Source organism: Canis lupus, chromosome 15 (assembly GCF_011100685.1).
Source record: "Canis lupus familiaris isolate Mischka breed German Shepherd chromosome 15, alternate assembly UU_Cfam_GSD_1.0, whole genome shotgun sequence".
NCBI lineage: Eukaryota > Metazoa > Chordata > Mammalia > Carnivora > Canidae > Canis > Canis lupus.
This window is the reverse complement of record NC_049236.1, coordinates 53,537,597-53,564,888: the sequence shown is the minus strand read 5'-3', so window position 1 is coordinate 53,564,888 and position 27,292 is coordinate 53,537,597. Positions and strand designations below refer to the sequence as shown.

At 41.2% G+C, this 27,292-nt stretch overlaps 3 protein-coding genes across 3 annotated transcripts in view; 2 read left to right on the top strand and 1 right to left on the bottom strand.

Moving 5' to 3' along the window:
• GUCY1A1 (guanylate cyclase 1 soluble subunit alpha 1) overlaps positions 1-7,092 on the bottom strand; it is a 60,259-nt gene extending 53,167 nt beyond the window's left edge. Inside the window, 1 exon segment of the mRNA NM_001018035.1 lies at positions 7,059-7,092. The gene's annotated coding sequence lies outside the window, so the exon portion shown is untranslated.
• LOC119877053 (basic proline-rich protein-like) lies at positions 74-9,479 on the top strand. Its single transcript, XM_038559182.1, has 6 exons — positions 74-120; positions 4,747-4,874; positions 5,093-5,187; positions 5,525-7,062; positions 8,328-8,371; positions 9,415-9,479. Exons 1-6 carry the CDS (start codon positions 74-76, stop codon positions 9,477-9,479), a joined length of 1,917 nt encoding a protein of 638 aa, XP_038415110.1.
• Positions 9,480-18,947: 9,468 nt separating this feature from the next.
• On the top strand, positions 18,948-19,749 carry LOC111098919 (ragulator complex protein LAMTOR3-like). The gene has a single exon (XM_038557613.1). It carries the CDS (start codon positions 19,471-19,473, stop codon positions 19,747-19,749), a length of 279 nt encoding a protein of 92 aa, XP_038413541.1. The 5' UTR covers positions 18,948-19,470.
• Positions 19,750-27,292: the final 7,543 nt, after the last annotated feature.

Below are 27,292 nucleotides of genomic sequence, written 5' to 3'. Positions count from 1 at the left end.
AAAAGGGAATAGTTAAAATCATCTTTTAAAATATTACAATGAAGAGAAGGGTTGATAGAGAACAAAGAGCGTGATGATAGTCATTCCAGGCATGATTCCCAAGAGAGTCTTAAAACTATGGTAAGTGAGTATTCAAAAATGTGAGGCGTTACCTATAAGCTAGTGAAGGGTGTCAAGGAGCATATCATTATCTAAAAGTAATAACTTGGTATCTATTCTGCAGAAAGTGGAAATGCATTTTAGCAAGGAATCTGAGCAGTCTGTCACAGTATACCCCTGGGCCACACAAGGGGATGTAAACTCCAAAGAAAGAGAGTTACTTGATGTTATTTATAACCGATTGGACATCCCCAATAAAGAGGACTAGTAATTCGTAGAGTCATGTAAAGCAAGAGGAAGGTGTCTAGGATCATGCCAGACGTCTTTCCAGTTCAGCATTTTACAGTTACTTGGATAAAGATATTAATTGTATCCTAACCAAATTTATTAATGCTGCCAAATCGGGAAGAATGGCTAATCTTTATCAAGGAATCAGAATCCAAAAATACCTTGACCTTCTGGAACAATAGGCTAACTAAAGGTAAAGATTAAATTTAACTGCAGTATTTTTAAAAACCCCAACTTAAGCAGTCAAATGTACAACTGGGGAGAAGCATACCTGCAGAAGAGTATGGATAAAAGGATGCATGATTAAACAGTATAGTGTGGCTGCACAGAAAAGGTGGGGGAAAGCCGGGTTAGATTTTAGGATGATTTACTATACAGTATCCAGAGGAGATAACCAATGGCATCAGTCCACTCATCTATGCTCTAGGCAGCACACCTTAAGAAAAACACCAGTGCATCCAAAAGAGAAATTCCCTCATGATAATGGGACTTCCAAGGCATGCCAATTAAGGATGAGTTGAAGGAACTGGATAGTACCAATAGAGACACAGAGTTGTCATATATAAAAGCATTTTGTATAAGTACCCCAAGAGGTAATAATCAGGGTACGAACATTACAGAGGTAAATAATACCGTTCAATCTAAGAAAAGAATACTTATGCTCAGGATGGGTCAAATAAAGAAACGCCTCCTAAGTTCCAGATGAATCTTGATAAATGGTTTGCCTAAACTGATCTTAATATTCTCTGTGAATATGGAAGTAAGGTCATCTGCTAAGAACGAAAAGAGTAGAGATAATATGGACGGGCTGAAAAACCTGGATAAATCTGGAACAAGGGCTATGGAGAATTTGATATGGAATTATCCAAGAGAGGATAAAATAACTTCCTAGTGCTATTAACCATCTCTTAAGCTGAACTCAGAATGAATCTGATTCTGGTAGGTCTAATGGCAAGAGATCCAAAGTCTAGAGCAGAGCTGACATTGCTGTTCAAGATGAGTGTGGTAAGTAAAGAGAGGAAAAAATGAGAAAATTGAGGGTGGCCAATGAACAATAATGAGAAAGAAGGATGTTGGGTAGTGAGTGGAACTAGCAGAGGGATAAGAGGCTGTGGAAAGAAAGAGTATAAAATTCACAGCGTTCTGTTCTGCTGGGGCAGTCCTGAGGGATGAGAAGGCCCAAGTGGGTAAATACCAGCAGATTCCCAAAGGGAGGTCAAGCAGGTTAGGGTCCTGTGACCGCCAAACCCACAGATGTTGAATGAAGCCCTGAACAGTGACAGCTAATGAAAAACCTCCATTATTTTAGATTCCCAAGGAAAGTAGAATGTCCAGGAGGTCAAAAAGCACTGATAACAGGGACAGGGTAACACAAGTGAAGGTTGTAAATTTTAAAAGACAAAGGGAAATTGGACAACATTTCTTTCAATATGAAAGAAATAACAGTTTACAAGCAGTTCTGAACGGCACATGAGAGAAGAGCACAGCAGTGTCTCTGGGTGATCCAGATCGTAATATTCCATAAAGCATCAGTACAAAACAAATATTTTTTTTAAAAATTGTATTCTTGAACAGACCAATTTACAGCATCAAAGCATTAAAAAAACCCATAATTCAATAATTACAAAGACAGCACAATTAACCTTATTAGACACCTACTATGTGCCAGGCACTGTGATTCCAGTGACAACTATCCTGAAACAGATCTGAGTTTAGTAGACAACACAGACAGCTGTACGGGTATTTTTAATGTGATGCCACACAGAGAAAGGAGATATGTAGATAGGTCAGACCTGGAAAATAATTCAAGATTAAGAAGGTCTTGGTTTGTTTTTTTGTTTTGTTTTGTTTTTTTGTTTTTTTGGTCTGCCCAACTTCCTTTCCCCAGGGTGTTCACTCTCAAAGCTATTGTCTTTGGTTGGCTTTTTGCTAATTCCTACTGTGGTGAGTAGGAGGAGAAGGTATGTGAGTTAATTAAACTGAGTTGCCTTTGATTTTCTGAAAGGGAGGGTTCATTTTATAAAACAAGCATTAATTGCCAGAAAGCATTTCGGGTGTGATATGAGTCACTACAAGCAGTGAAAATCACATTTTTGTGGCAAGGGGTATCATGCCCCAGAGACCCGTAAATTCCCTTAAGTTTTAAATGGTAATCATTCTTTCTTAGTCTGGGCTGAGGAGGGAGTTTACCTACAGCTCTTCACTCCTTGCAAATAATTCTGTTCATGCTCTAGAGCCCTCATGACTATAGGAAGACAAAACCTGTTGTCCTGAACCCAGGAGAGAGAGAGAAAAAAAAAAATGAAATAGGTCAGACACTTCTAAACTGTTTGAGAGAAATAAAATAAGCAAATGTGATTCAGGACAGCCAAAATATTATTCTGACCCCGAGTAAGTCCACTAGTCTATGGACAACCAAATTTGTTCATATATAGACCTAAAAATTGTCAAAAGCGCTTCCTGTATCGGGTCAAGGTAGAGATACTCAAAAGTATTCCATAGGCACCTAGTAAATACTTACTGAATAAATCCAGATGGTCTAGACACTAAAACTGTAATTATTGATATTTTACAAAGAATAGTATCTCTTTCTACAAATATGCAGAAAAGTAACTAGTAGTATGTAAGACAAGCAGCTTCAGTGAATACCTATAACTAAATGGTATACAAATCAATGCCATAAAAGTTATGTATCACAGCAAAGAAAAACTAAGCAACTTGCTGGCAAATTTGACAAATAGAAAATATTCTGATTAATTTCCTCTAAAAAATGTTCCCATCAGAAACATACATTTTGGTTTATTCAAATACTGCTTTAGCTTTCTACTTCTCTTTACCTGGAGAAATTAATTCTTAAGGCTAATTTGATTTCTAGCTAGAAATTTTGGGAGGTATCAATATTATTATTTAGAAAATCCATATTCTCCCTCTTACAATTATTATTAATTCTTAGCAAATGTAATCTACAAATGTAAATACGGGATTTAATTTCCCTGATACGGTTCCTGACAAAATTCAAGGTTATCCAGGCTTAATTTATTAAAAAAAAAAAAAAGTAATATTAACTGAAGATTTAAGTCTTTTTGTTTGAAAAATATCTAGACAAAAACAGTTGACATTTAGGCACAAGAGTATTTTATTGGCATATTCATAATAGAAATAACTTTTAAAATCTTTTTTTTTTTTTTAATTTTTTATTTATTTATGATAGTCACGGAGAGAGAGAGAGAGAGGCAGAGACACAGGCAGAGGGAGAAGCAGGCTCCATGCACCAGGAGCCTGATGTGGGATTTGATCCCAGGTCTCCAGGATCGTGCCCTGGGCCAAAGGCAGGCGCCAAACCGCTGCGCCACCCAGGGATCCCCATAATAGAAATAACTTAATTTTAGTTATGACTCCTTTAGTTTTTAGTGCGATCTTAAAAGTTTTACAAAAGAAATGCCTTAAAATAAGATTGTTTTATAAACCATAGTTATAAGAGATACAAGGAATAAAGTTTTTGAGGTTTACTACTTTTTCCCCCTTCAGTGTTGCCAGATGTAAGTCAAATACATTTACATCTTCTACATTCTTTATTTTTTTTTAATTTTTAATTTTTTTCTTCTATATTCTTTAAATGACAGAAAACTATCTTAGATATATTATACCTGGACATCTAAAAGGAGAGCCTTTAAGGGATTATTTATATCCATATACTTTGAAACACCACCACAAGTATAAGTACTTTATATTTCTATCAGGTTTCAAGTAGAGAAAAATACAATTTTTTTTTTTAATTTTCTGTGTCATGCCAGAAAGAGATCTCACAGTACTAGAAGAAACAGAATGTACCTACCTATTCATGACAAATTTTTACTAACTAAAGTTCACCTACCTAAGTTTCCTGATACATTTAAAACCATTCAAGTGGACCTATTTTATAGGAAATGTTTAATTATTGTAACATGAGTTACTCTAGAATCTTGCCTACTATTTTAAGTCTGCAGGCTTTAGGTGGAAAGCCTATTGTTTTGACCAGAAAAATTGTTTTGACCAGAAAAAGTAAAGTTTAAGTATTTTAACTGTGGTTATTCTTCTTTCGGGTCAAACGTCCCTTTGGATAGCTGAGGACTCTGGACCATTGCCCCAAAAATGCAGGGACTCAAATGTTTAAATACAGCATCAGGGGCTTCATGGCCCCTTGCAGCAGATTCACACTCACTTGTCCAGTAACTGAGCAGAACACAGACAATCTCACGTGAAGAGTAATAAAGCTTAGTCAGCTTTTCGACAACTTAAAACCTGCGTTGGAATTTTAGATTTTCATGTTGTGCTATTTTTACTGTCACTGATTTTTAACACTCTTCCTAACACCTGAAGTGACCACTCCCGAGGAGAAAATAGAGCCGTTTTAGGAAGAGCAACAGATTTCCTCCACACTGTGGACCGGGATCTAAAACTCTCCACCACCAAGCGCCTCCCTCAACCCTTGTGTCCCTTACCGGAGGGTGAGCGAGGCCCCAAGACCAGGTCGCCAAGGAGGTGCGCACCCGGGGCCACCGGCGGGGGGCACCGCTCTTGACAAATACTGAAAATACATCTGTGTGTGGCCTGTTGTATTTACAACTCAGACGGGTTTTCAATAACCAGGTGCCTCTGGCCGGTTACCACTGAGGGAGAGGGTCAGCCTGGCCTCCTTCAACGGTGCAAACTGCACCCGCTGCAGCCAATGCAAATGCAGCCTCGGGGAAGCAGCGTGAGCAGCAGCCAGACGCGCACAGCCTGCGGTCGCGGGGGCACGAGGCCGCGGCGGCCACCGGGGTGACCCCGGACCCCGGACCCCGACACCCTCCCCGGCCTCCCGGGCCCCAGACCCTTCCCCGGGATCCCCCCGGCTCCCCGCCCTCCCGGTCTCCCCTGGCCCCGGATCACCGCCCCCGGTCCCCCCGAACCCCCCCCCCGGCATCCCGCCCCCCCCCCCGGCATCCCGGGCCCCCCGCATCCCGGCCGCCCCTCTGCATCCCCCCGGTCTCCCCGGACCCCCGGATCCCGGTGCCCCGGCATCCCGGGCAGAAATTCGGCGGCCAGATCAGACCAGGCGCGCACACGCACACGCACACGCACACGCACACGCGCGCACACTTACTCTTCGCCCCAGCGCCGAGCAGCCCCGCTGGAAGTTAGCTGGCTGCCCCCGCCGCCCCCGCCGCCCCCGCCGCCGCCCCGGCTGTGCGCTCCCTCCCAGCCGAGCGGCTCCCCGCGCACCAGCCCGCGGGGGAAGCGGCCGCAACGCCGCCGCGCGGCCTGGAGCCCCCGCCGCCCCGCCGCCCCGGCCGTGGGAGAGCAGCGCCCCCCCTGCGCCCCGAGGCCCCGGCCGGGGAGAGCAGCCCCCCCCCCGAGCACCCCGAGGTCCCGGCCGGGGAGAACAGCCCCACCCCGAGCACCCCGAGGTCCCGGCCGGGGAGAGCAGCGCCCCCCCGCGTGTCGACCCCCCCGCGTGCGCCCCGAGGCCCCGGCGCCCGGGCCGTGGGAGAGCAGCGCCCCCCCCCCCCCGCGTGCACCCGGAGGCCCCGGCGCCCGGGCCGTGGGAGAGCAACGCCCCCCCGCGTGCGCCCCCCGAGTGCACCCCGAGGCCCCGGCGCCCCGCAGTGGGAGAGCAGCGCCCCCCCGTGCCCCCCCGCGTGCGCCCCGAGGCCCCGGCGCCCGGGCCGTGGGAGAGCAGCGCCCCCCCCCCCCCCGCGTGCACCCGGAGGCCCCGGCGCCCGGGCCGTGGGAGAGCAACGCCCCCCCGCGTGCGCCCCCCGAGTGCACCCCGAGGCCCCGGCGCCCCGCAGTGGGAGAGCAGCGCCCCCCCGTGCCCCCCCGCGTGCGCCCCGAGGTCCCGGCGCCCGGCCGTGGGAGAGCAGCGCCCCCCCGAGTGCACCCCGAGGCCCCGGCGCCCGGCCGTGGGAGAGCAGCGCCCCCCCGAGTGCACCCCGAGGCCCCGGCGCCCGGCCGTGGGAGAGCAGCGCCCCCCCGTGCCCCCCCGCGTGCGCCCCGAGGCCCCGGCGCCCGGCCGTGGGAGAGCAGCGCCCCCCCCGAGTGCACCCCGAGGCCCCGGCGCCGGGCAGTGAGAGCAGCGCCCCCCGTCGGCGCCCCCCTCGGGCCCCGCGCTCCCCTGCGCGCTGAGTCGGCCCCGGGCGCCGTGTCCTGCGCTCCGCCGTCCCTCCGCGCGTGGGCACCGGGCCGGGCCCCGGGGGCAGAGCAGCCGCAGCGCCGCAGGCCCCGGCGAGGGGAAGGGGACGAGCCCAGGCCGGGCGCCCGGGGACAGGGGCGGCCCCTCGGGGCGCGCAGGGTCCGCTCCCTCGCCGGCCTCCCGCACCCCGCGGCGGCGTTTCCGGGCCTGGGGGCGCCCCCGACCCCCCGCTGGGAACGCGGGAGAGCGGGCGCAGGGGACGCGAGGCGGGGGGCGGGGGCGCACCTGTCGGGCCCCGGCGCCGCGGCACCGCCCCGGGCTCGCTCGCGTCCACGCTCCACAGGCGGCCCCGGCCGCGACGTGCCCAGGGCAGCGGGCTCCCCGCTCGGCTCGCGCGCCCCGAGAGCCGGCGCCCCGGCCCCTCTGCGGCTCCCTCCCCGAGGCCCCCGAGGCCCCGGAGCCCCCTCCCCGGCCCTGCACCGAAGGACGGAGAAACAAAGTGGAGACCAGAACGCACCATGGTGAGGTCCCGCGGCTCCGGTCCCGCCGACGCTGGCCGCGCTCCCCGCCCCCGGTCCCCCCGCAGGTGGCGGCGGCCGGCGGCGGCTCCCGCTCTGCTCCTCGGCCTTTTGCCTCCGGTTTGGCGCAGCCCAAGTGTCGGAAAACCGCAAGAAACCTGCTTCGGAAAATCAGCTCAGGGTTGGAGTCCCACCCACTACGCCCAGACTAGGGCAGGGGACGGAGTCCGGTCCTCCCCAGCCGCCCCGTCGCCAGCCCAGCAGTTACTGTGCGGAGACCGAGACGAAGGGACAGGGACAAAGGAAGAGAAACCAAAAAAAAAAAAAAAAAAAAAAAAAAAGGGAGGGAACTCAGGGAAAATTTGGCTCACTTAAAAAAAAAAAAAAAATCTCCGCTATGCACTGGTCCAGAAAAACTGTCGTTTTCAGTAGTTAAAACCTCCAACATTTCTGCTGAGAAGTTAATACCGCACAGCCGTTTTTTTTTTGTCCTGGTTTATAGGTTTAAAACCAATCTAAGGCTTTGCAAATGCAATTCTTCGGTTGCAGAGCTTATACCGTCTTCCCAGTAAAGTCCCCACTCTGCTTGGTTCAATGCATTTAATTATATTGGTTATGTGTGTGTGTGTGTATGTGTGTGTGTGTGTGAGAGAGAGAGAGTATTCTAGGACAGAAAAATAAGTTCTGATTTTGAGTCAGTTTTCCGATTTTAAAAAAAAACCCATTAGGCTATTTCATTTTGAATTCATAATTAATCCTGATTATTCTGTGACCCTTCTTCAAACCCGGGAACTCTGAAGCCAAGCATTCATGATTATCTGCAGTTCTTGTATTTCTCCCCAACCCAGCATATAATTTGGTCCCATGTTAGACTCACCACATATGCAGAATTTTCTCCCAGTCTTGCCTACTGCGTTCTCCTCTTGACAAACATTGTGCAAATAAGCAAAGGACGGGGTGGGGATGGGGGTGGGGGTGGGGTGGGGGTTGGATACATTTAAATGTGAAAAGGTATATTTAAGTGAACTTGGCCCTAGTTATCAGGCAAAAGTTCAGAGCTATACATATGCATTTTTTTTGGTTCCACCTTCTCTGAAACCTTCTCCTCTACTCCCAGTCCATGATAATGTCTCAATCAGGAGGGCTTTTGTCCTCAGAGCTCAAAGAACTTAAGACATAGAATAAAAAATAAAAATACTTACCCAGTGTTGCACTGTGCAGTCAAATTGCAGTAGGTGACTATGTCAGCCTTGTGTGATTGTCTCAAGTGACCTCGAGGAGGAATCAAGAACAGGAAACACTGGAAAACCAGGTGAGTAGAGTCATGCAAGCAATATTTTTAAACAATCAGATATGATAGGAACATAATGTGTTAAGATGACCTAAGGGCCTTTCTTGTGTTTCTGTAGGAAGCAGAAAACCTTAATTTTTACAACGTACTATATTTACAACTATATTACATTTTACACCTGTATATATATATATATATATATATATATATATATGATGGCAAGTATTTAGGGAAATACTTGTAAGCACATATGTAGGTACTCTTTCCCTTTTGTATCTATAATCCCCTGTAGCTCACAAGCTTCGAAACAGTTCTGTGGAGCAATGTGAAATACTATGTCCCAGTCCTCAGGGAGATCATGAATAAGGCGTTGACTAACCTACCAGGAGGTTGGCCTTCTTTCAGTGGACATCACAATTGAAAGAGGAGAGGATCTCCTACTATTTTTTTTAAATAAATTCAATGATATGAAAGCTCAGAGGAAGAAGAGATACATTCTGATAGGGGAAATACTTCATAATGGAGCAGCATTAGAGTTAGGCCTTAAAAATGTGGTCATTATGAAAAGATGAAATAGAGGAGATTTTTCTTTGTTTGGTTTTGTTTTCAGGCAGAGGGAAATGTGTGAGCAAGGGCATGGCGTTGAGAAGGCATGAAGACCAATATTCAAGAAACAGACTGATGCCATGAATTAGAAATATGAACTAAATGAGAAACAAAGAAAGTCTAGGAAGATAAAGTGGAAAGATTAGTTGGGGCCAAGTGGCCCCATTGGCCTATCTTCCAGTTGCATGCACTGTAGGCTTATATGAAAACTGTGGTTTTGTTGTGTGTGTGTGTGTGTGTGTGTTTTTACTAGCGTTACTCTCGGTATTCCTTTCATCCTGGAACATGACTTGTTTAACCCATTCCTTTCTGCCTTCACCATCCTCATAGCCCATATCACACCCAAATCCTTCACAAGTACTACATTTAACCTCAGGAATCTCTGCCAGGGGCTACTGGGTAAACTCCCAGCTAAGGAGTGTGTGTAATCTCCTTCTCCCATCCTTTGTGTTGGTCAGGCAATGCGGTATGTGGGAAAAGCAACCAATCTCAGGTACTAGCGATGGTGAAACACGTGTTCTGAAGCACGTGGATGTTTGTTGCACCCTGAAAAAGTGCTAAGAGTTCCTGATGTTAGGGAAGTAATCTTTGCAGCCTAAGTGGGATTCAGTAAAATTACTGTTGAGTGGATTAATGAGTAGATGAGTATTTCGTCATCTGCTGGATCCATATCCTGTCTTATAGATAATGTGTATGTTAAAACCTACTTGCCTCCACTTTATTGAGAACAGGAAAGTTGTCATGACAACTCAATAAAAAATGTTAACATGGACTAGTATTTGGTTTAAGGCGATCCTTGGTGATCTTGTCAACTTTGGCAGAAAAGCTTAAATTTTTCTTCTCAAAATGCTTGTCTTCTTCTGCGTCTACAACTGACAATAGCACAAAAGCATTCAAATGTGTATTCTTCTCACGTTCAGAAATGACAATGGCAACCAGAGAAGTGATCTGACTCTTAGCTACTCAGAGTGTGGTCCGCTTATCAGCAGGATCATCGTGACCTGTCTTCCTGCTGGAAATAAAGAGTTATGAACCTCACTCCAAACCTACACAATCAGAATATTCCTTTAATTAAATCTTCAGTTGGTTCCTAGGTATGTTAAAGTTTGAGAAGCCCTGATCTAATATCAATGCATTAAGTATGCTAGATGTGGAAACGGGTTGTATGAATCTGTCTAAACCTAGGGATTTTTAGAACCAGCATATCCTTTTTTTTTTTTTTTCCTGTGATATTACCACCAAATCAGTTTATATAAAGTCATGGGACTAACTGATTCATTTCTCCTGGCTTCTTGGTCTAGTTCATAAACCAAACATGAATTCATAAACCGAAGGAAATGGAGAGAGAAATACGGATGGGGGCAATGCAGCAGGAGGAAAGACATGAGAAACATTGACCATTATTGTGTACTCTCTTGATATGTCGGGGACAGAACGTCACTTTATTTTTTAGCAAATGGACAAACCACTTGACTCTACTGTTTATCAAAGCAGGGTAACTTGTCAAACACAAGAAAGATAACTTCATTATCTTTTTCCTCTTTATGACTCCTTTTCCCTCCTTTCCTTCTTAAGATGATTTACTTTCAATTTGTTTTAAATACAGCTGGTTAGATAAACTTTACATTGCTAACTTGTCCTTGCTGGGACCGTGTTTCGTGGTCCAAACTGTCTCTTTTAGAGTGTGAAATTTCAGTTAGGAAGGACCGACCATGTAAGGTTAGAGTCCTTAAATTTCAGGTAGCAGTTTGGACTCTAAGGATTCTAATGATGACAGAAATGTTCACTCTGTTTTCTCAAACCAGTGGTGTTTGTTATCAGTAAATAGAGCAGTATACAGAATAATGTGCCCTCCCTGCCTTCAGATGCCCTGAAAAAATATGACTGTTATGCTCCGAGGCACATGGCTAGGGGAAATTAAGGTTGCACCGAGAATGAAGATTGGTAATCAACTGACCTTGAGATAGGGAGGTTATCCCCGATAATACACGTGGGCACACTGTAATCCCAAGGGTGGTTGGTTATAAATGAAAACTGGAGGCAAGAGAGTCAGGGTCAGAGTCAGAGTGATGCAACGTGAGAAAGCCTTGACCAGCAGTTGCTGGCTTGGACGATGCAAAGGGGTTATTACCAAGGCATGAGTGCAGCCTCTAGAAACTGGGTAAGGCTACAAAACCTAGGCTCCCTGAGAGCCTCCAGAAAAGAAGCAGCTCTGCCAAGGCTTTGATTTTAATCCGGTGAGACTCACTTCAGAGTCTCAATTTGTGTTAAGTAGCTAGGTTTGTGGTTGTTTGTAACAGCAGCAATGGGAAAGGAATGCAGATTTTGGTACTGGAGCGTGAGGTGCTAGTGTAATAAATACCTAGAAATGTGAAAGTAGCTTTGAAATGGGGCAGTGGCAAAGCCTGGAAGAATTTTGTGGGGCATGATTTTTCAAAAGCCTAGGTTGCTTTGAATGTGCTGTTAGTGAACAGATGTATGTTAACTCAGCAGGCGAGAACTCCACAATGTGATAGAGAACTGGAAGCATGGTAGACAGATCCTGTATCATTCTAGAGAATACGGAACACGTCATAATCTGACTGCTGGTTGAATTAGGAAGTTGAAGATGCTGCCAGTGAGGACATAGCTGGAAATGAGGAATATGTTACAGGAAACTGGAGGAAAGGCTATGTGGAAGGGAATTTGGCTGAATTACAGTCTGCAGGTACCAGAAAGGAGGAATTTGGATGGTTAGTGGAGGAGATTTCTAAGCAAAGTGTTGGAAGGCATGGCTTGGGTTTTCCTTGCTGCTTATTATAAAATGTGAGAGGAAAGAGAAATGGAAAGAAAGAACCATTAAACAAAGTGGAACCAGGATTGGCGATTTAGGAAATCTTCAGTTTATCTAGACTTTGAAAGATGCTGTGGCACCCTTTTCCAGGTAGACGTAATGTCCCTATACTTGGATGACATGGAGAGAGGTTTTCTTTATTGATTCTCATATTTGAAAAATCTGCTGAACATACCGATAGGGGAGATCCCCCTATTTTAATTTCATGTCCTAAAGTCCTAGTCGTATTGACTCTTTTACCTCTATATCATTACACAATACCAGTAGTATTCCATGAATTGTGTTTCAAAAGGAGGCCAGAGCGGTAGTGGTAGACCTCGATATGTTTACTGCTGTCGACTTCAGAAAATTGAAAAGAAAACATAGGGTAGAGACATTGACGTGGAAGTCCTTAAGATGAATGGGTTACTGGATACTGCAAAAAAGAGACTTGCAAAACTTACTCAAAGATATTTATTGAGTGTAACTCTACCCAATAAAAAAATATTTCCTATGAGTAAAAATTGACACATTGAAAAGGAACAGCTCAGCCACACAAAGATATGATGTCTATAAAAACAACAGGAAAAGTCCACAGCTAAGGTTAATCTCTCATTCCAACTTAGTTCAAAACACACTTAGTTTTCAATATTGCTACTTCCACTGTAGCTTAGTCCCTACCCTCTACCCTGCTTTTACAAGATTTTTAAAGACCTTCCAAAATAATTGACCATATAAAGCCAGATTCTGTTTTCTGAGTATTTTATCTTTCTATTTTTTTTAAATAGGAAAACTAATGCCAGCTTCCAACAAAGGTTATTTGGAGTTTGTAATAGCCCCAAACTGGAAACAACTCAAATATCCAGCAACAGATGGGTGGATGAGCAAATCATGGTATACTTGTATAATGGAATACCACTCAGCAATAGAAAAGAAGAAGCTGCTAATACATGAAATCACAAGGACGAATCTCAAAAACATTGTGCTGGGGGGGAGAAAGAAGACATAAAATTGTACATATTGCATGATTCCATTTATATGCAATTCAAGAAAGGGCAAAGCTCGTCTGTAATGACTAAGAGAAGCTTTGCAGTTGCCTGGAGCCAGGGTGGAAGCACGCCAGCAAAAGGGGCTCAAGTAAAGTTTTGGTGATTAAAATGTTCTATATCGTGATTGTGGTGGTGGTTATGAGGGTGTATACAAGTATCAAAACTCATCGAACTACACACTTAAAATTAGTGTTTTTTATTCTATCTAAATTTATCTCAATGAAGTTGATTTGAAAACAACATCGGCCACAACCAAAGTCATTGAAACAAGGATGAATGACTTCCAGGATTCTAACATTTTAATTGTCAAGAAGAATCATAATAGTTGGCATGGTAGGATGTTAAATATGTGCCAAACACAGTTCTAACCACTACGTGCATTAGGTCATCCTTTCCTTCCAGTAATCCTTTGAGGTAAGCATTATTATTATATTTACTTAACACAGGAAAAAATTGAGGCATAGAAAGATTAAATAACTTTCCTAAAAGCACAGAGTTAACAAGTTGCAAAAGCAGGTTTCAGACTCGGGCCATCTGGCTCATAAGCCTGAGGTATGAATCACTCTGGTTATCCTGAAAAGAGCTTCTTAATTATGTGAAATAAAGAGTCCTAGTTCAGACACATTAAATCAGACTGTTTGAGTACTGGTAGGTCCCAGAAACCTGCATTTTAACAAGCACCTGTAGTCCATTCTGATGGTTGACTATGAAGACCAAATATTTCAAGGTAGTAAAGTTGTCTTACTGTGAATTCCTTGGACGGGTACCTATTCCTGACACAATTATGTAATAGGTTTGGGTTTTCAACACTTGCCCTTCGAGCTGTTTATATATTCTCTTAAATTCTTTGCTTGACATTAGTTTAAGCTGCCAAGTAAGGAACGGAGAGCATGAGTTTGGATAGCTTTATTTTTAATAGAATGGTTAACTAAATAGTAGTATGTAATTATGTATTTATAGAAAGGAAAAGAGAGACGAGAGGGAAGGCAAGGAAGGAAGGAAGGAAGGAAGGAAGGAAGGAAGGAAGGAAGGGAAGGACAAAGCTAGGCAGATTACTGAAGAGGTAGGCAAAACATTGGAAGTATATTCAATAAAGCAATTTACAGAAGAAACTATTAAGGAAGATACACTCAAGTCATTTTCTACCAATTCTTCAAACGTCATAAAGGTTGAGTTGTTCCTGCTTCCTTTCATGGCAGGTCATGTTGAAAAGTAACCACTGATTAAACAAATGCCTTATACAAAGGGTTGGAAATTCTTTAACACTTTTTATCTCTAGGTATCAAATGTATAAGAGACCCCAGGGCTCCCTCCTTGGGAGCTTCCACCACAGGAGGACAATACTATTTCAGGGGGTTCCTGTAGAGCTGGGTTAAAATAAGAGTGTGCAAGTATCACAGTTTAAACAGAATATTACGTGTAAAGGAAAGCATTTAGTCAAAATGATAATTTTTATATGCAAATATAAATATAAAAATATCTAGCTACCCTTACATTTTAAGAGGAGCATTCCCAGGCAACATGACCTACTCATCTGTAGAGAAGAGAGCCTTCTGCACGCAAAGACATGTTTGTAATTTTTCAAATAATGGTCAATGAAATGAAGAGGATTCTTTAGTCAGTAAAGCATCCTCTCTCCCTTTAAATATCATAACACAGGAAAACCTTGTCTGCTTCCTCTGTTACTCTTTCATAACTTAAAGGTGCAAAATATGGTGTGAGAATAATCATGGGCCTCTCACTAAGCAGCCCAGCGGGAGCATGGCCTGGTGGTTTTCCCTAGTCTAACACAGGACACTCACCAACTGGTGATGTGTGCCTACTAATGAGCTAATGAGTGTGCAGCAGAAACATCTAATGAATGGGTATCAATTTTGCTTTTCATTTTCGATTTATTTCCGAAGCCAAGATATTTTCTTTAAGCTCTGCTTTTAAGAGTGTTTCACGTATGCTTCTCCTTCTGGGAGAACTGAAGCACATAGATTTCAAAACTGGGAAAAGCAGCCAGAGAGACTGAGTTGCTCTTAAATGATAATCTCTCCAGACAGGGCCAAAAGGTATATCCTGTGCCATGCGTTAAAAAAAAGAAACTGATTTAAGTTTCAAAGTAAAGAGAATTCTGTTTTGACATTTAAAAAATAGGCAAACTATGCATAGGCAGACTGGTTAAAGTCTCGTTTTGTGAACGTGACAGTTATGGCAGCTTTTATGATTATAAAATAATTTGTTTAAATGGTTGGTGATATTACCGAAGGGCAATCGTGCCTTACCAAATCTCTTTCTTCTCACTTTTTAAAATATTCTATTTTGGTCTGATTATACAAGTAATGCAAGTAATAAAAGAGGCCTCCCCTTTCCTACACCATAGCAGATGTACAGAGAAACCCTTCCCGTGACAGCACACTTGACGATGCCCAAGAAAAAGTTAAACATGATTTTAAGGCTTAACTAGGCTGGATGTCTGGAAATGGGTAACACAAGCTGAAACCAGACGCAGTGAGAAAGAAAGACTTCCCTAGTAGGCAAGCACAGTAGTTGGCAATTGCTTTGAGGTCATGTGCCTACTCACGGTGGGGCCAGAGCTTGGGTTATTGGGCAACATGTTTGGGGGACCTAGACCCCAAAATGAAACACAACTAGGAAATGATAACACAGGAAATAGAAATCTTGGAGGCGGTGTTTTCACAGGGTAAATTCTCTCATTAGATACTGACTCAGATTGGAGTACGGGGTAGAAACCAGGTCTCCCCTAAGTATTCCTGGTGTCAGAAACTTCTATAGTTTGGGATTGGAAATTAATACAAACTAAATGGCTTGAAAATCTCCAGGCAGACCATTTATTTTAAAGTGGACGTACATTGGGAATGCTGCAGGAGCCTGGCAGGAGCAAGTGTCGATCCTCACTGGTGGAATTCCCTTAAAGAGAGTCTTCGGATAATTTCTACAGATAAAGTCCCAGGAAAAATGAGCACATAATAAGGAAGTCCCCAAATACGTGAAGAATGCAACCACAAATGACAGAAAAAACTCAAAAACTTAGAAGTCAGACAGACCTACAAGGACTACAACAATAGAAATTATTCAAAAAGAATATAAAATAAGTATGTTTAATATATTTTGTAAAATAAAAGACATTCATTGCATAAGAAAGGAACCAGAATATAAAACTTGACCAGTTTGAAATTAGAACCAAAAGGAACTTCCAGAAATAAAACTCTAATGATTGAAAATAACTGTTCTGTTGGAAGAGTTAAATAGCACATTAGATAAAAATGAAGAGAATATTAATAAGCTAAAAAATAGATCTAAAGAAATAACCACAATTTAGAAAGGGAGTTGGATGAAAATATGAAAGACAGGTGAAGATTTATGAAGGATATTACCAAGAAGGAGTCGAGAATTAGTAGGAAGGGGATTTTTTTTTTAAAGATTTTATTTATTTATTCATGAGAGACACAGAGAGAAAGAGAGAGAGAGAGAGAGGCAGAGACACAGGCAGAGGGAGAAGCAGGCTCCACGCAGGGAGCCGGATGTGGAACTCGATTCTGGGACCCCAGGACCACGCCCTGGGCCAAAGGCAGGCGCCAAACCACTGAACCACTCAGGGATCCGGAAGGGGATATTAAAAGGGACACCTGCTAAGGTTTTCCAGAATGTAATCCAATCACCCACACTCTTCTTAGTACAATTCAAAAAGGATAAATGCAATTTTTAAAAAATCTGCTCATAAAACATTGATGAAATAACCAAACCAAAGGTAAAGAGATCTCCAAAGTGACAAGAAAAATTCAGATCACCTACAATGGAATGACAATTAGTTTGACTCTCAATTGTGCTAGCTTCTTAATAGAAACAATTGAAGGTAGAAGAAAATAGACTCTTACTTTCAAGGCACTAGAACTGTATATTCAATAAAATTGTCTTGGGAGAACTGCAGGCAGGGTGAGAAGAGGGTGATTTTACAACCATCGTCTTATAAATGAAAGAATTTCTAAAGGTGTACTCCATTTAAAAACTTTATTTATTTGTTTGCTTTTAAATAGGCTTTATGGTAGGCATGGAACCCAATAGGGGGCTTGAAATCACCACCCTGAGATCAAGACCTGAGCTGAGGTCTAGACTATAATTGACTGTCACCCAGGTGCCCCAGTTATACCCCGTTTTTAATAGAATTTTTTTTTTTTTGAAAACACAGTATTTCCAGTCAGATGATCTGAAAGGAAGACAGAAGAAAGGGCAAAAGAAAAATAGTAAACATGAAATATGTTTAAGGTATATGAACAAAGGAATTGATTGCTAAATTCTATTTTAAGAACTTCCTTTTATCAAAGACACTATAAAGAGAGTAAAGAGACAAGATATAAAGAAACTGAAGTTATTTGCAACACATACTTAAAAATGGATGAATAATTTTATAAATAGATGGATTTGTTCACATATCTTATATCTTTCTGTATTCATTCTCAGGAATTTGGGTCCTAGAAAATGAGTTACTTTATACTTAGCAATGTCACTTGCCAGATCATTTCATAAGTTTTAATAAATTTATAATATGAAATTTGTATAAAGGATATTCCTCTGCTTGCTTTAATTTTATTTTAATATTTTAAATTGTTTTGCTATTATTTTAATTAGAGATTTATGTTAAACATTTTCATGAAAAGCGAATTTCAAATTATATTAGCTTTATAAATTATTTTTAAATATCTTACCTATCTATCTAATATTAAATATCTATCCTATTTGGTCATTATCACTACCACTATCTCTTATTTTTTGAAATGTCAGTTTATACTCTTTGCCCTTGGTTAAAGTATTAGTGCTTTTTTTTCCCCTAATTCACTTGAAGGAGTTGCTTGTATATTTAAAATATTCATCTGAGGGATACCTTGGTGGCTCAGTGGTTTAGCACCACCTTCGGCCCAGGGTGTGATCCTGGAGATCCCGGATGGAGTCTCACATCGGACTCCCTGCATGGAGCCTGCTTCTCCCTCTGCACGTGTCTCTGCCTCTCTCTGTGTCTCTTATGAATAAATAAATAAAATCTTTAAAAATTAAAATATTCTTCTGAAATATCAGAATTACCAACCCTTAAATTGAATTCTTCTTGATTAAAATTACAGGCAACTATGGGGGATTTAATGATAAGTCAAGAGACAGAATGTTGTCCAGGACTGGGCTGATTTTTTTTACCCCTTTCAACTTAGTTATAAAACTTCTGGTGACTATAGTAGGACAATGAAGGAAGAACACAGCTGGAAGACTAGTCAAAAAGGACAAGGACTTATTTAAAATTAAATATGCATGCTCTGTTTCTTCTTACTGTAATTAGAGCCAGCCTTTTTTTTCTCTGTTTACTGACACTCAGGAAAAATGAAAAACATTTTCTCAGATTCATTCATTCACTAAAATATTTTTATTGAGTAGCAATCACACAACAGGTACCGCTCTAAAAACTGGAGACTCGACAGTGTGATAAAGAAGGATCCTTGTTGTCATGGCACTTTTACCATGATGGGCAATTTAAAAAGATTAACTAAGGCACGGGGGTGGCTCAGTTGGTTAAGTGCCCAATTCTTGATTTCAGCTTAGGCCATGATCTCAGGGTCGTGAGACGGAGTGGGCTCCTCACTGGGGATGGAGCCTGCTTAAGATTCTCTCTCTCTCCCTCTCCCACTGCCCCTCCCCACCCAAGAAAGGGAGAGAGGAAAAGAAAAAAATATATTTAGGGTGTCAGATGGTGATTTGTATAATTAAGCAGAGAAGGATGATGGAGGTGAGGTGGTGAGGAGGAGGTTCAACTGTTTATTCAACCACTAAGATTTTTTTTCCTTTCATATCTCAGTTATCAGATACTTAAGTTCTATTATGACCACTATATCCAAATCTTTGTCTTCAGGAAGACAGAAATCACTTTTTGCATTTCGAGCAGAGAGAGGTGCTAAGAGAAATATTGGAAGATCTCAAGGAGGAATGTACAGATCAGAGGAAGATACCACTGATGATGTTAACTGCCTTTAGTGTGAGGGTGGCTGAGCCAAATCTCATGAGTCACTTTGTCAGTTCAGGTGCCAGCTGTTGCCAGAGGGAAATAGCACTTCTCTTTTTCTCTGCTATCTAAAGCTCACAAATTCAAACTAAATCCTATTGGTGAGGGACTCTGGGAACTATAGTTTCCATGCTCCCACTTGCATTCCAAGAATACATGAAGGGGCAGGGCTGATGCTCAATTGATAAGACTCTGGTATAACAACAGAAGTTTGAAATAAATTCTTGCAAATATTGTATAAGTGTATTTTTGTCCAATTAGCCCATACAATATATTTGCTGTAGGATATTGAATCTACTATGCTAAGGTGTAAATAAGCCCACCAATTTTGAGTTAATTAGCCAGAATTTCAGAGCACAGAGATAGTATTAGAAAAAGAGCCTCTGACTCATGTCACTGGGCCTGAGAGGCATAGGAAGTGCTTCCTGGAGCACAGAGGAGATGCAAATCATGTGAGGTTGGCTTTCGGAGGAGACTATCTTTGAAAATGTCCCTGGATTTACAGGTTAGAGAACATGACAGCTCAGAAAACCAGGTGTGGAAACTGAACCTGGGGAGAAAGGGGATCATCATGGCAAATGACCTAAATTGATTCCTGCATAAAATGTTGCCAAGGGTTGAAGGGCGCCACACTATTGTGTCAGATAAAGGCAGAGTGCCTAGTATTAAAGTGGTCAATGATAATGCTCCAGAGCACACCTTGCAACCTGGTTTCTTATCAGTTTTGCGTTTGCATCAGACCAGGGGAGCAAACTTGAATTTTCAAAAAAATAAAAGTAATATCTGCTACTATAACACCTATCAGGTGATTCAGTTCGATTGTTTACCTTTGGTGGGGAGTTTCATAGCTAACGGCAATGCCAGTACAGGGCTGTCAGTCTAGAAAAGGAACTTGCTCCATTATTTGAAGAATTGAGACAAGTTGTGGAAATTTCTTAATCTGACAGTGATTTTGATGTACACCCTATTGTCAGTATAATAGACACAATATCAATCCAATAATCTTTAGATCACAATAATATTTGTATCCATGTATTCAAGAATGGGCCCCTTTTCCACCTTACACTAAAGAATCTATAGATATAATTTACAGACAGATTGTTATTTTTTCTTGTATAGAGTCTTTCCTTATTTAGAGAGCTGAGGATACCACAGAAATGGTACATTACGGATACCATGAAGTTAGCCCAAATATGCATGAGACTCTATTCAGTGGGTCAGAATCAAAATAGTGCTTTGATCCACTTGAGCCTTTAAATGCTCCTTATTATATAATATCCCCTGGAGTGCGGAATGGAAGCAGACCCTTCTTATTGCAAATAACAATAATGAGGGCATATTTTTCTTTATATTGTTTTATCTCTCTGTATTGAATGTAAGGAAGATAAAATGGCTTAGTAAAAGTAATAGACTCAGTACAACCATGGAAAGCAGGAAGGAAGGAAGGCAGGAAGGCAGGAAGGAAGGAAGGGAGGGAGGGGAGTGAGGGAGAAGGTAGGAGAAAGGGAGGAAAGAGAAAAGAGAAGAAAAAGAGAAGAAAAACATAACGAATAAGAAGAAAAGCCGAAGAAGCCAATCCTAAAGTCCCCCCCCCTACGCCCTCCCCTCCCTCCTCACCTCCTCCTCCAACTCCCTCCCTGCCCTCCTCCTCACCCTCCCTCCCACTCCCCCTCCTCCCTCACCTCATCACTCCGCTCCCTCCCCCTCCCTCTACTCCCTACTCGCCCACCTCCCCTCCCTCCCTCCTCCTCCAGCTACCGCAAGTACACCGAAAGACCAGACGCAAGAAAGAAAGAGAAGAAGAAGAGCATCTCAGAACTTGTAACTGTGGAGTTGAGGCTGAGAGGAAAGATGACTGTATTGCCATGTCCTTTATGAGATGTTTGGTGTATCAAGAAAGTTTAAAGCATCAAGGGCAATATTCATTAATTTCACATATTGAAACATTCTACCATTTCAGGAGATAAACTAATGCCATTAAAGATAATTAATTAATTAATTAAGTCTTTCACTTGATTCAACAATATGTCAATAGTTGTTTATTAACCTAACTTGGGAATTATCATTTTTTTAAAGATTCTATTTATTTATTCATGAGAGAGAGAGAGAGAGAGGCAGATACACAGGCAGAGGGAGAACCAACGTGGGACTCGATCCCGGGTCTCCAGGATCACGCCCTGGGCCGAAGGCAGGCTCTAAACCACTGAGCAACCTGATCTGCCCCGGGAATTATTATTATTATTTTTTAAAGGGATCTAATTGTGGCCCTCCAGGAGTTCACAGTTTAAAAATAAAGGAAAATTAAAAAATAATTGCACTACAGGAATACAAATGCTATTATAGAAATGCTTAGAGGGTACTTTAAGAACCCATGAAGGGTCATGAACCATTTCAAAGAGTCGATTATGTTTGAATTAGAATTTGGGGCTGTCCAGTAATTTTCTAAGAGGATTAGTGGAAGTGTAAATTATTATTCTAATTATACAGACTAGAAATTGAAGCTCAGAGAGATTAAGTAACTTTGTAAAGTCATACGGTATCTAACATAGTGTCTGACACAGAATAGGGACTCCTAATATCAATATTCATTGAATGGATGGAAGGATGAAGGGTGATTTAGTGTCCAGCAAAATGAGGATGCAGATATTATTGTATTTACTGAAGATTTCTAGGGTTTATATTTTCAAATTTCAGAAAATGCTTAGAGCTTGATTCAGTTTCTTTTTTAAAGATTCATGATGGGGATGCCTGGGTGGCTCAGCGGTTGCCCATCTGCCTTTGGCTCAGGTCATGATCCTTAGGTCCTGGGATCAAGTCCCACATCCCTCTGCCTGTGAGGAGCCTGCTTCTCCCTCTGCCTGTGTCTCTGCCTCTTTCTCCGTGTTGCTCATGAATAAATAAATACAATCTTTAAAACAAAAGATTCATGATGTATTTTTTTTAAAAAAGACAAAATTCTTAATGTGACAATAACCTAGCAAATGATACCAACAATAAGATAAAGAACAAAGAAATTGAACTTGCTTAAAGGGCATATATAATTATGTTAAATGATCATAACAAAGGAAATCAAGAGGTCAAGGGAAAATCTTTTAAGAAAATTCACAACCATATTCATATACATTTTAATTATGGTTTTATATAATTCAACAAATACTATTAATAATCCCAGATGCATTCTATCTACTTTCCCCATAAATTTGTAATCTAAGATAGAGATCGAATAGGTAGGAACCAACTTAGACTATTGCTTTTACAGAATCATTATTTTAGCCTATTGGCCATGGAAAGGAAATAGCTGGTGCCTGGGCACTTTGATGAGTTATCAAGTAAAATTAATTATTTTAATCATAGTGGAACAGCAAGGGCATTTTTTATCCTATTGCCTATATCTTTTTCTTCTACAAATAATGACTATTTTCTTTTTAAAAAAGATTTATGTATTTATTCATGAGAGAGAAAGAGGCAGAGACATAGGCAGAGGGAAAAGCAGGTCCCTCGAGGGGAGCCCGATTGGGGCTCCATCCCCAGACCTGGGATCATGCCCTGAGCCAAAGGCAGACGCTCAACTGCTGAGCTACCTAAGTGTCCCAATAATGACTATTTTCTTTTTGGTGTTAAAAATGGGTAAGTTAAAGTAACTAGAAATTTTATATGTTAAAGAACAATTGTTGCTAGATAGGAAAACATAATAGTAGTAGTAAAATTGTTATGTCTTAATTTTCCCTTCTTAATGCAAAGTGAAATTGATGCATTTAATAGAATTATTTTTAAGATAATTAAAACCATCAGCTGGAATGTGGAAATAACTTATAATGCAAGATAATTTGACATACTTGGTAATAAACTTCGACTGACATTTCTGTATGGAAAATGAGTAAAATAGGCAGTTATAATTAGCAAATAAAAAATCTTGGCTATATTAAATTATTCAAAAATCAGAACTGGTGATGGGCCTTAGGTTGCCAGGATGACTTGTCTAAATAGAGGCATTTATGAGAATGAAAAGAGTACTAACAATTATTATGTTGAGATGGTAGACATAAAACAAGAATTTTCCTGGGCCAATTATCCCTATCTCCTTCCTCCATCAATAGGATGTGTCCTATTGATGTGCCCCCCCATCCCCTTCAACATGATGGGATTATCCAAGGATACATTTTACTGAACACAAACCCTCTGCTCATGTTAACTCATATGCTCTTCTAGACTTTCAGATGTTGCAAATTTGGAACATTGTTTTAATTTTCCATCTCTCCGGTCTTATTATGGAGGGTTCTCTCATCTCCCATCCCACTCAGATGTCTTCCTCCATCTCGACAATGTCAAACATCATGTACCAGTTAGCCATATTATTCTTGCCTATGGTTTTAGCCGTCAGATGAAGTAAGGAAATTAGCAGCAGCTACATGTACTGCATAAATGTGGCTCATAGAGATTTGGGGCATTGTGGTAAATGGATCTGAGGAAAAGGAAGACAGAGGAACAATGGTCTCTGGAGAATGGGATTTTCTGTGACCCACAGTTGTGGGTCAGGGAGAGTGAGAAAAATTGAAAGGAGTTTGGAATATTTTTTGTAATATTAAGGAAGAAAAGGTATCAATATTAGTTACTTTTATAGATACCAGAAAAACAATAAAGGAGAAAGTGAAAACTAATATGGCTTTGTGGTTATGCAAATGAAACAGGTAATTTAATCTGATGCCAGGACTTCCTTTCAGTTTTGGTAAATCACAATGCAGTAGATTAACTGTTGACATATTATTAATATTATTATTTTACTAATTTGATTGTAACTTTTATCTTCTGTTACTTCAGTAAAAAGAATACTGTAATTTGGAATGCTGCTGGTCTCCGACTTTCATTAATTTCCACTAAGTTATTGGTGTTTTACATTGAGCCACTCGGTTAACTTTTCAAAAATTTAAAATTATCCTTGTGAGCTCTTATTTATAACTATTTCATGGTTAGCGACTTGACATAGGGCAGGCACATCAATTTTTTTCATGAGACTATTAGCAAAGTATAAGCTTTTCAGCACATAGTGTTTTTCATTTTCCTTCGGGGTGAGATGAGGGTGTGGTTGAGTCATCTCTGTAGCTTCTTCTGGTTACAAGGTTTTTGTCGTATGAGTATTGTGAAGACATTTGAAGAGTTGGGATAAAAATCAGAAAAACTACATTCTTTCTCATTTCTCTCATATGTGTTAGAAATAGGCGTGCAAAAATCTAAAGAAGACATCTTCCATTAAGCAGAAAATAAACATCAGAACTTCAAGTGCATGTAATTTAATCATGGGTAAAATTAGGTTGGCAAGAGAGGGTAAAGCTTCAAAAACAGACATCTTTAACAGAAGTAAAATAGTAACTGATGCTAATTCTATGAGAACATGTAAAGCAAAGTGCTGGATGAATATTGTCTAGAAAATATTTTTGGCTAGAAAATATTTGTATACGTGTGTTTTGGCCTTTTTTTGGCTAGAAAATATTTATATACCTGTGTTCATATAACAAGTATAATTTATGTCTATCTGCATTTTATGTCCAAAAGCTGTTTTATTTTAATTGTATTCCCTAAAAGAGGCGAAGAATAGTGCTATTATATGAACTATCTGTTTTAATACTTTCAAGAAAATTGAGAAATAATTTTGAGAATATGAATTTTTTCTGTAGAAAACTTTACTTGTTCACTTAGCTGTAAACTATGTTTGTCTTAAGAAGGGCATTTCGCTCACCAACTCTATGACAATTATATACTGATTATTAACTCATCACTCCTTTTAATTAACTCAACCAACATAAAAAGGTGGTGCAGTGTCCTTTACAAATAGGAAATACTTAACAGTAATTCTCCTTGTGAAAAGTGAGTTTTGGAAGAAAATAAATGTGATGCTATTTGATGAATATTATAACAGAGTATGGGATCTCAAATTCCCATGACACTTTGGAACCATGATTTGGGGACAGTTAAGGGTGATGGAATAAAACTTGCTTTGTAATTCAATCTTTTTTTCAAGTGTAGATAATTCTTCCTCCACCAGGTTTTCTTTCAATAGGGCAGGATAACACTTTGAGGTTTTGGCGGGGAGTTTTTCTGTGGTTGTCTTTAAGATTTCATTTATTTATTTGACAGAGAGCACAAGCAGCGGGAGCAGCAGAGGGAGACTGGAGAAGCAGGCTGCCTGCTGAGCCTTTTTCCTAATCAATGTGGGGCTTGATCTCAGGACTCTGGGCACCTGACCGGAGCTGAAGGCAGACGCTTAACCAACTGGCACCCCAGGATAACACTTTGTACACCTTCTCTATTCTCTTTCAGAGAGGAAGGAGCAGTTCAAATAACAGTGATTATTATGACCATTAGATAATTCAAGAAGAGGCATGTTTTAAACTTTCTATAACAATGCAAAACTGCAGTAAACATCACCCTGAATTAGTAAAACATTAACATCAGATTCTTAGTCTAAATTTTCTCATCTGTCTTCCACTATAAACTTTATTTTTAGAACTTGCTTTATTTAATCTTGGTTTTATTCCATAACTAAGTGGAATGAAACATTCTAAGGCAATACAATTTCCTATACCTGATTCTCTAAAAAATTATTTAAATTTCCTGGTAAATTGAATAGTTGTACAAAGCACTAAGGTGCCCCCTTCCCCTGTCTTAACAGAAATTCAGTGAAAAAAATAAAAGTATTTGTATAAATGTCTATTTTTATTGTGGGCATTTTGAGTGAGTGCTTGGCAGAGTGTATTTTTGTGACAATAAAACAATTATCGGGATGCTTTAACTCTTTTCTTAGGTCATAAGCCATGAATTTCACCATATTGAGAGGCAAAGTTTATTCATCATAACACAAGAATCCAGAAGCTTTGACTATCTAGAAAACAAAATTAATTCACTCCAATCCCCAACATTAATCTTAATCAACTAAGCAGTGTTGAATCACTATATTGTACACACAAAACTAATATAACACTCCATATTAACTATACCAGAATTAAAATTCTTAAAAAATTTTAAAAGTGAAAATAAATAAATTTCATCAAATGAGCATTCGCCTGAAGATAATTTGAAATCTCCTTTAGAACTGGAGGGTATTATGCTGAGTGAAATAAGTCAATCAGAGAAAGACAAACATTATATGGTCTTATTCATTTGGGGAATATAAAAAATAGTGAAAGGGAATAAAGTGGAAAGGAGAAAAAATGAGTGGGAAACGTCAGAAAGGGAGACAGAACATGAAAGACTCCTAACTCTGGGAAACGAACTAGGGGTGGTGGAAGGGGAGGTGGGTGGGGGGTGGGGGTGACTGGGTGGCGGGCACTGAGGTGGGCACTTGACTGACGGGATGAGCACTGGGTGTTATTCTATATGTTGGCAAATTGAACACCAATAAAAAATAAATTTATTAAAGAACTTACTCCCGTTTTAGATATTAAAAAGAGAACAAGGTAACTATCATTGATGTTAGTTCTTTTATTATTCATTTTATTATTATTCAACTACATTCATATTCCTGCAACCTAAAGATGGGGCTATAGAATCCTAAATCTGTAGACCATCTTTTCCTGCATCCATCTTCTGAGAATCACCACATGAATTAGTTTCTTGAGCTACTATAACACAGGATCACAAACCTGGAAGCTTATAACAACAGAAATTTCTTCTCCCACTGTTCAAGAGGCCAAGAGTTTGAAGTCAAAGTGTTGGTGGGGAGGCTCTGAGGGAAAACCCCTTTCATGCCTCTGAGTTTCTCCTTACTGAGAAGGAGCAATGCTTGACTTTCCTTGGCTTGCTGCTGCATCCCTTCAACCTCCGTCTGCATCTTCATGACTTCTCCCTCTGTGTCTCCATGTCTTCTTTTCCGTCACTGATAACGATATTTGTCTTTGGATCTAGGGCTCATCCTACTCCAGGAAATTCTTTTTTTTTTTTTTAATAATAAATTTATTTTTTATTGGTGTTCAATTTGCCAACATACAGAATAACACCCAGTGCTCATCCCATCAAGTGCCCCCCTCAGTGCCCGCCACACAGTCACCCCCACTCCCCACCCTCCTCCCCTTCTACCACCCCTACTTCGTTTTCCAGAGTTAGGAGTCTTCCATGTTCTGTCTCCCTTTCTGATATTTCCCACTTATTTTTTCTTACTCCAGGAAGTTCTTATATTGAGATCCATATCTTATTTACATCTGCAAAGACCCTGATTCCAAATAAGGTCACATTCTGCGGTTGCAGGTAGACCTGTCTTTGGGGGTCTATGCTTCAACCCACTACGCCAGAGTTATCAACAATTGGACAGTTTTCATATAAACTCTAGTTTGCATGAAGTTTTGGTTGAGGGATTTTGGAACTGTCGTGTCATAAATACAAGAAACCAGGAATTAAAAAAATGTGACATCTAACTGTACCCCATTCATCTCTAA

Excerpts from the sequence above, each read along its gene's own strand:
- LOC119877053 (XM_038559182.1), top strand. The coding sequence starts at position 74 with ATGATAGTCATTCCAGGCATGATTCCCAAGAGAGTCTTAAAACTATG. Across the intron at positions 4,875-5,092 it reads CTTGTGTCCCTTACCGGAGG|CCAATGCAAATGCAGCCTCG; the intron begins GTGAGCGAGGCC and ends CACCCGCTGCAG. Across the intron at positions 5,188-5,524 it reads AGGCCGCGGCGGCCACCGGG|CGCCGAGCAGCCCCGCTGGA; the intron begins GTGACCCCGGAC and ends TCTTCGCCCCAG.
- LOC111098919 (XM_038557613.1), top strand. The coding sequence starts at position 19,471 with ATGTTGCCAAGGGTTGAAGGGCGCCACACTATTGTGTCAGATAAAGGC.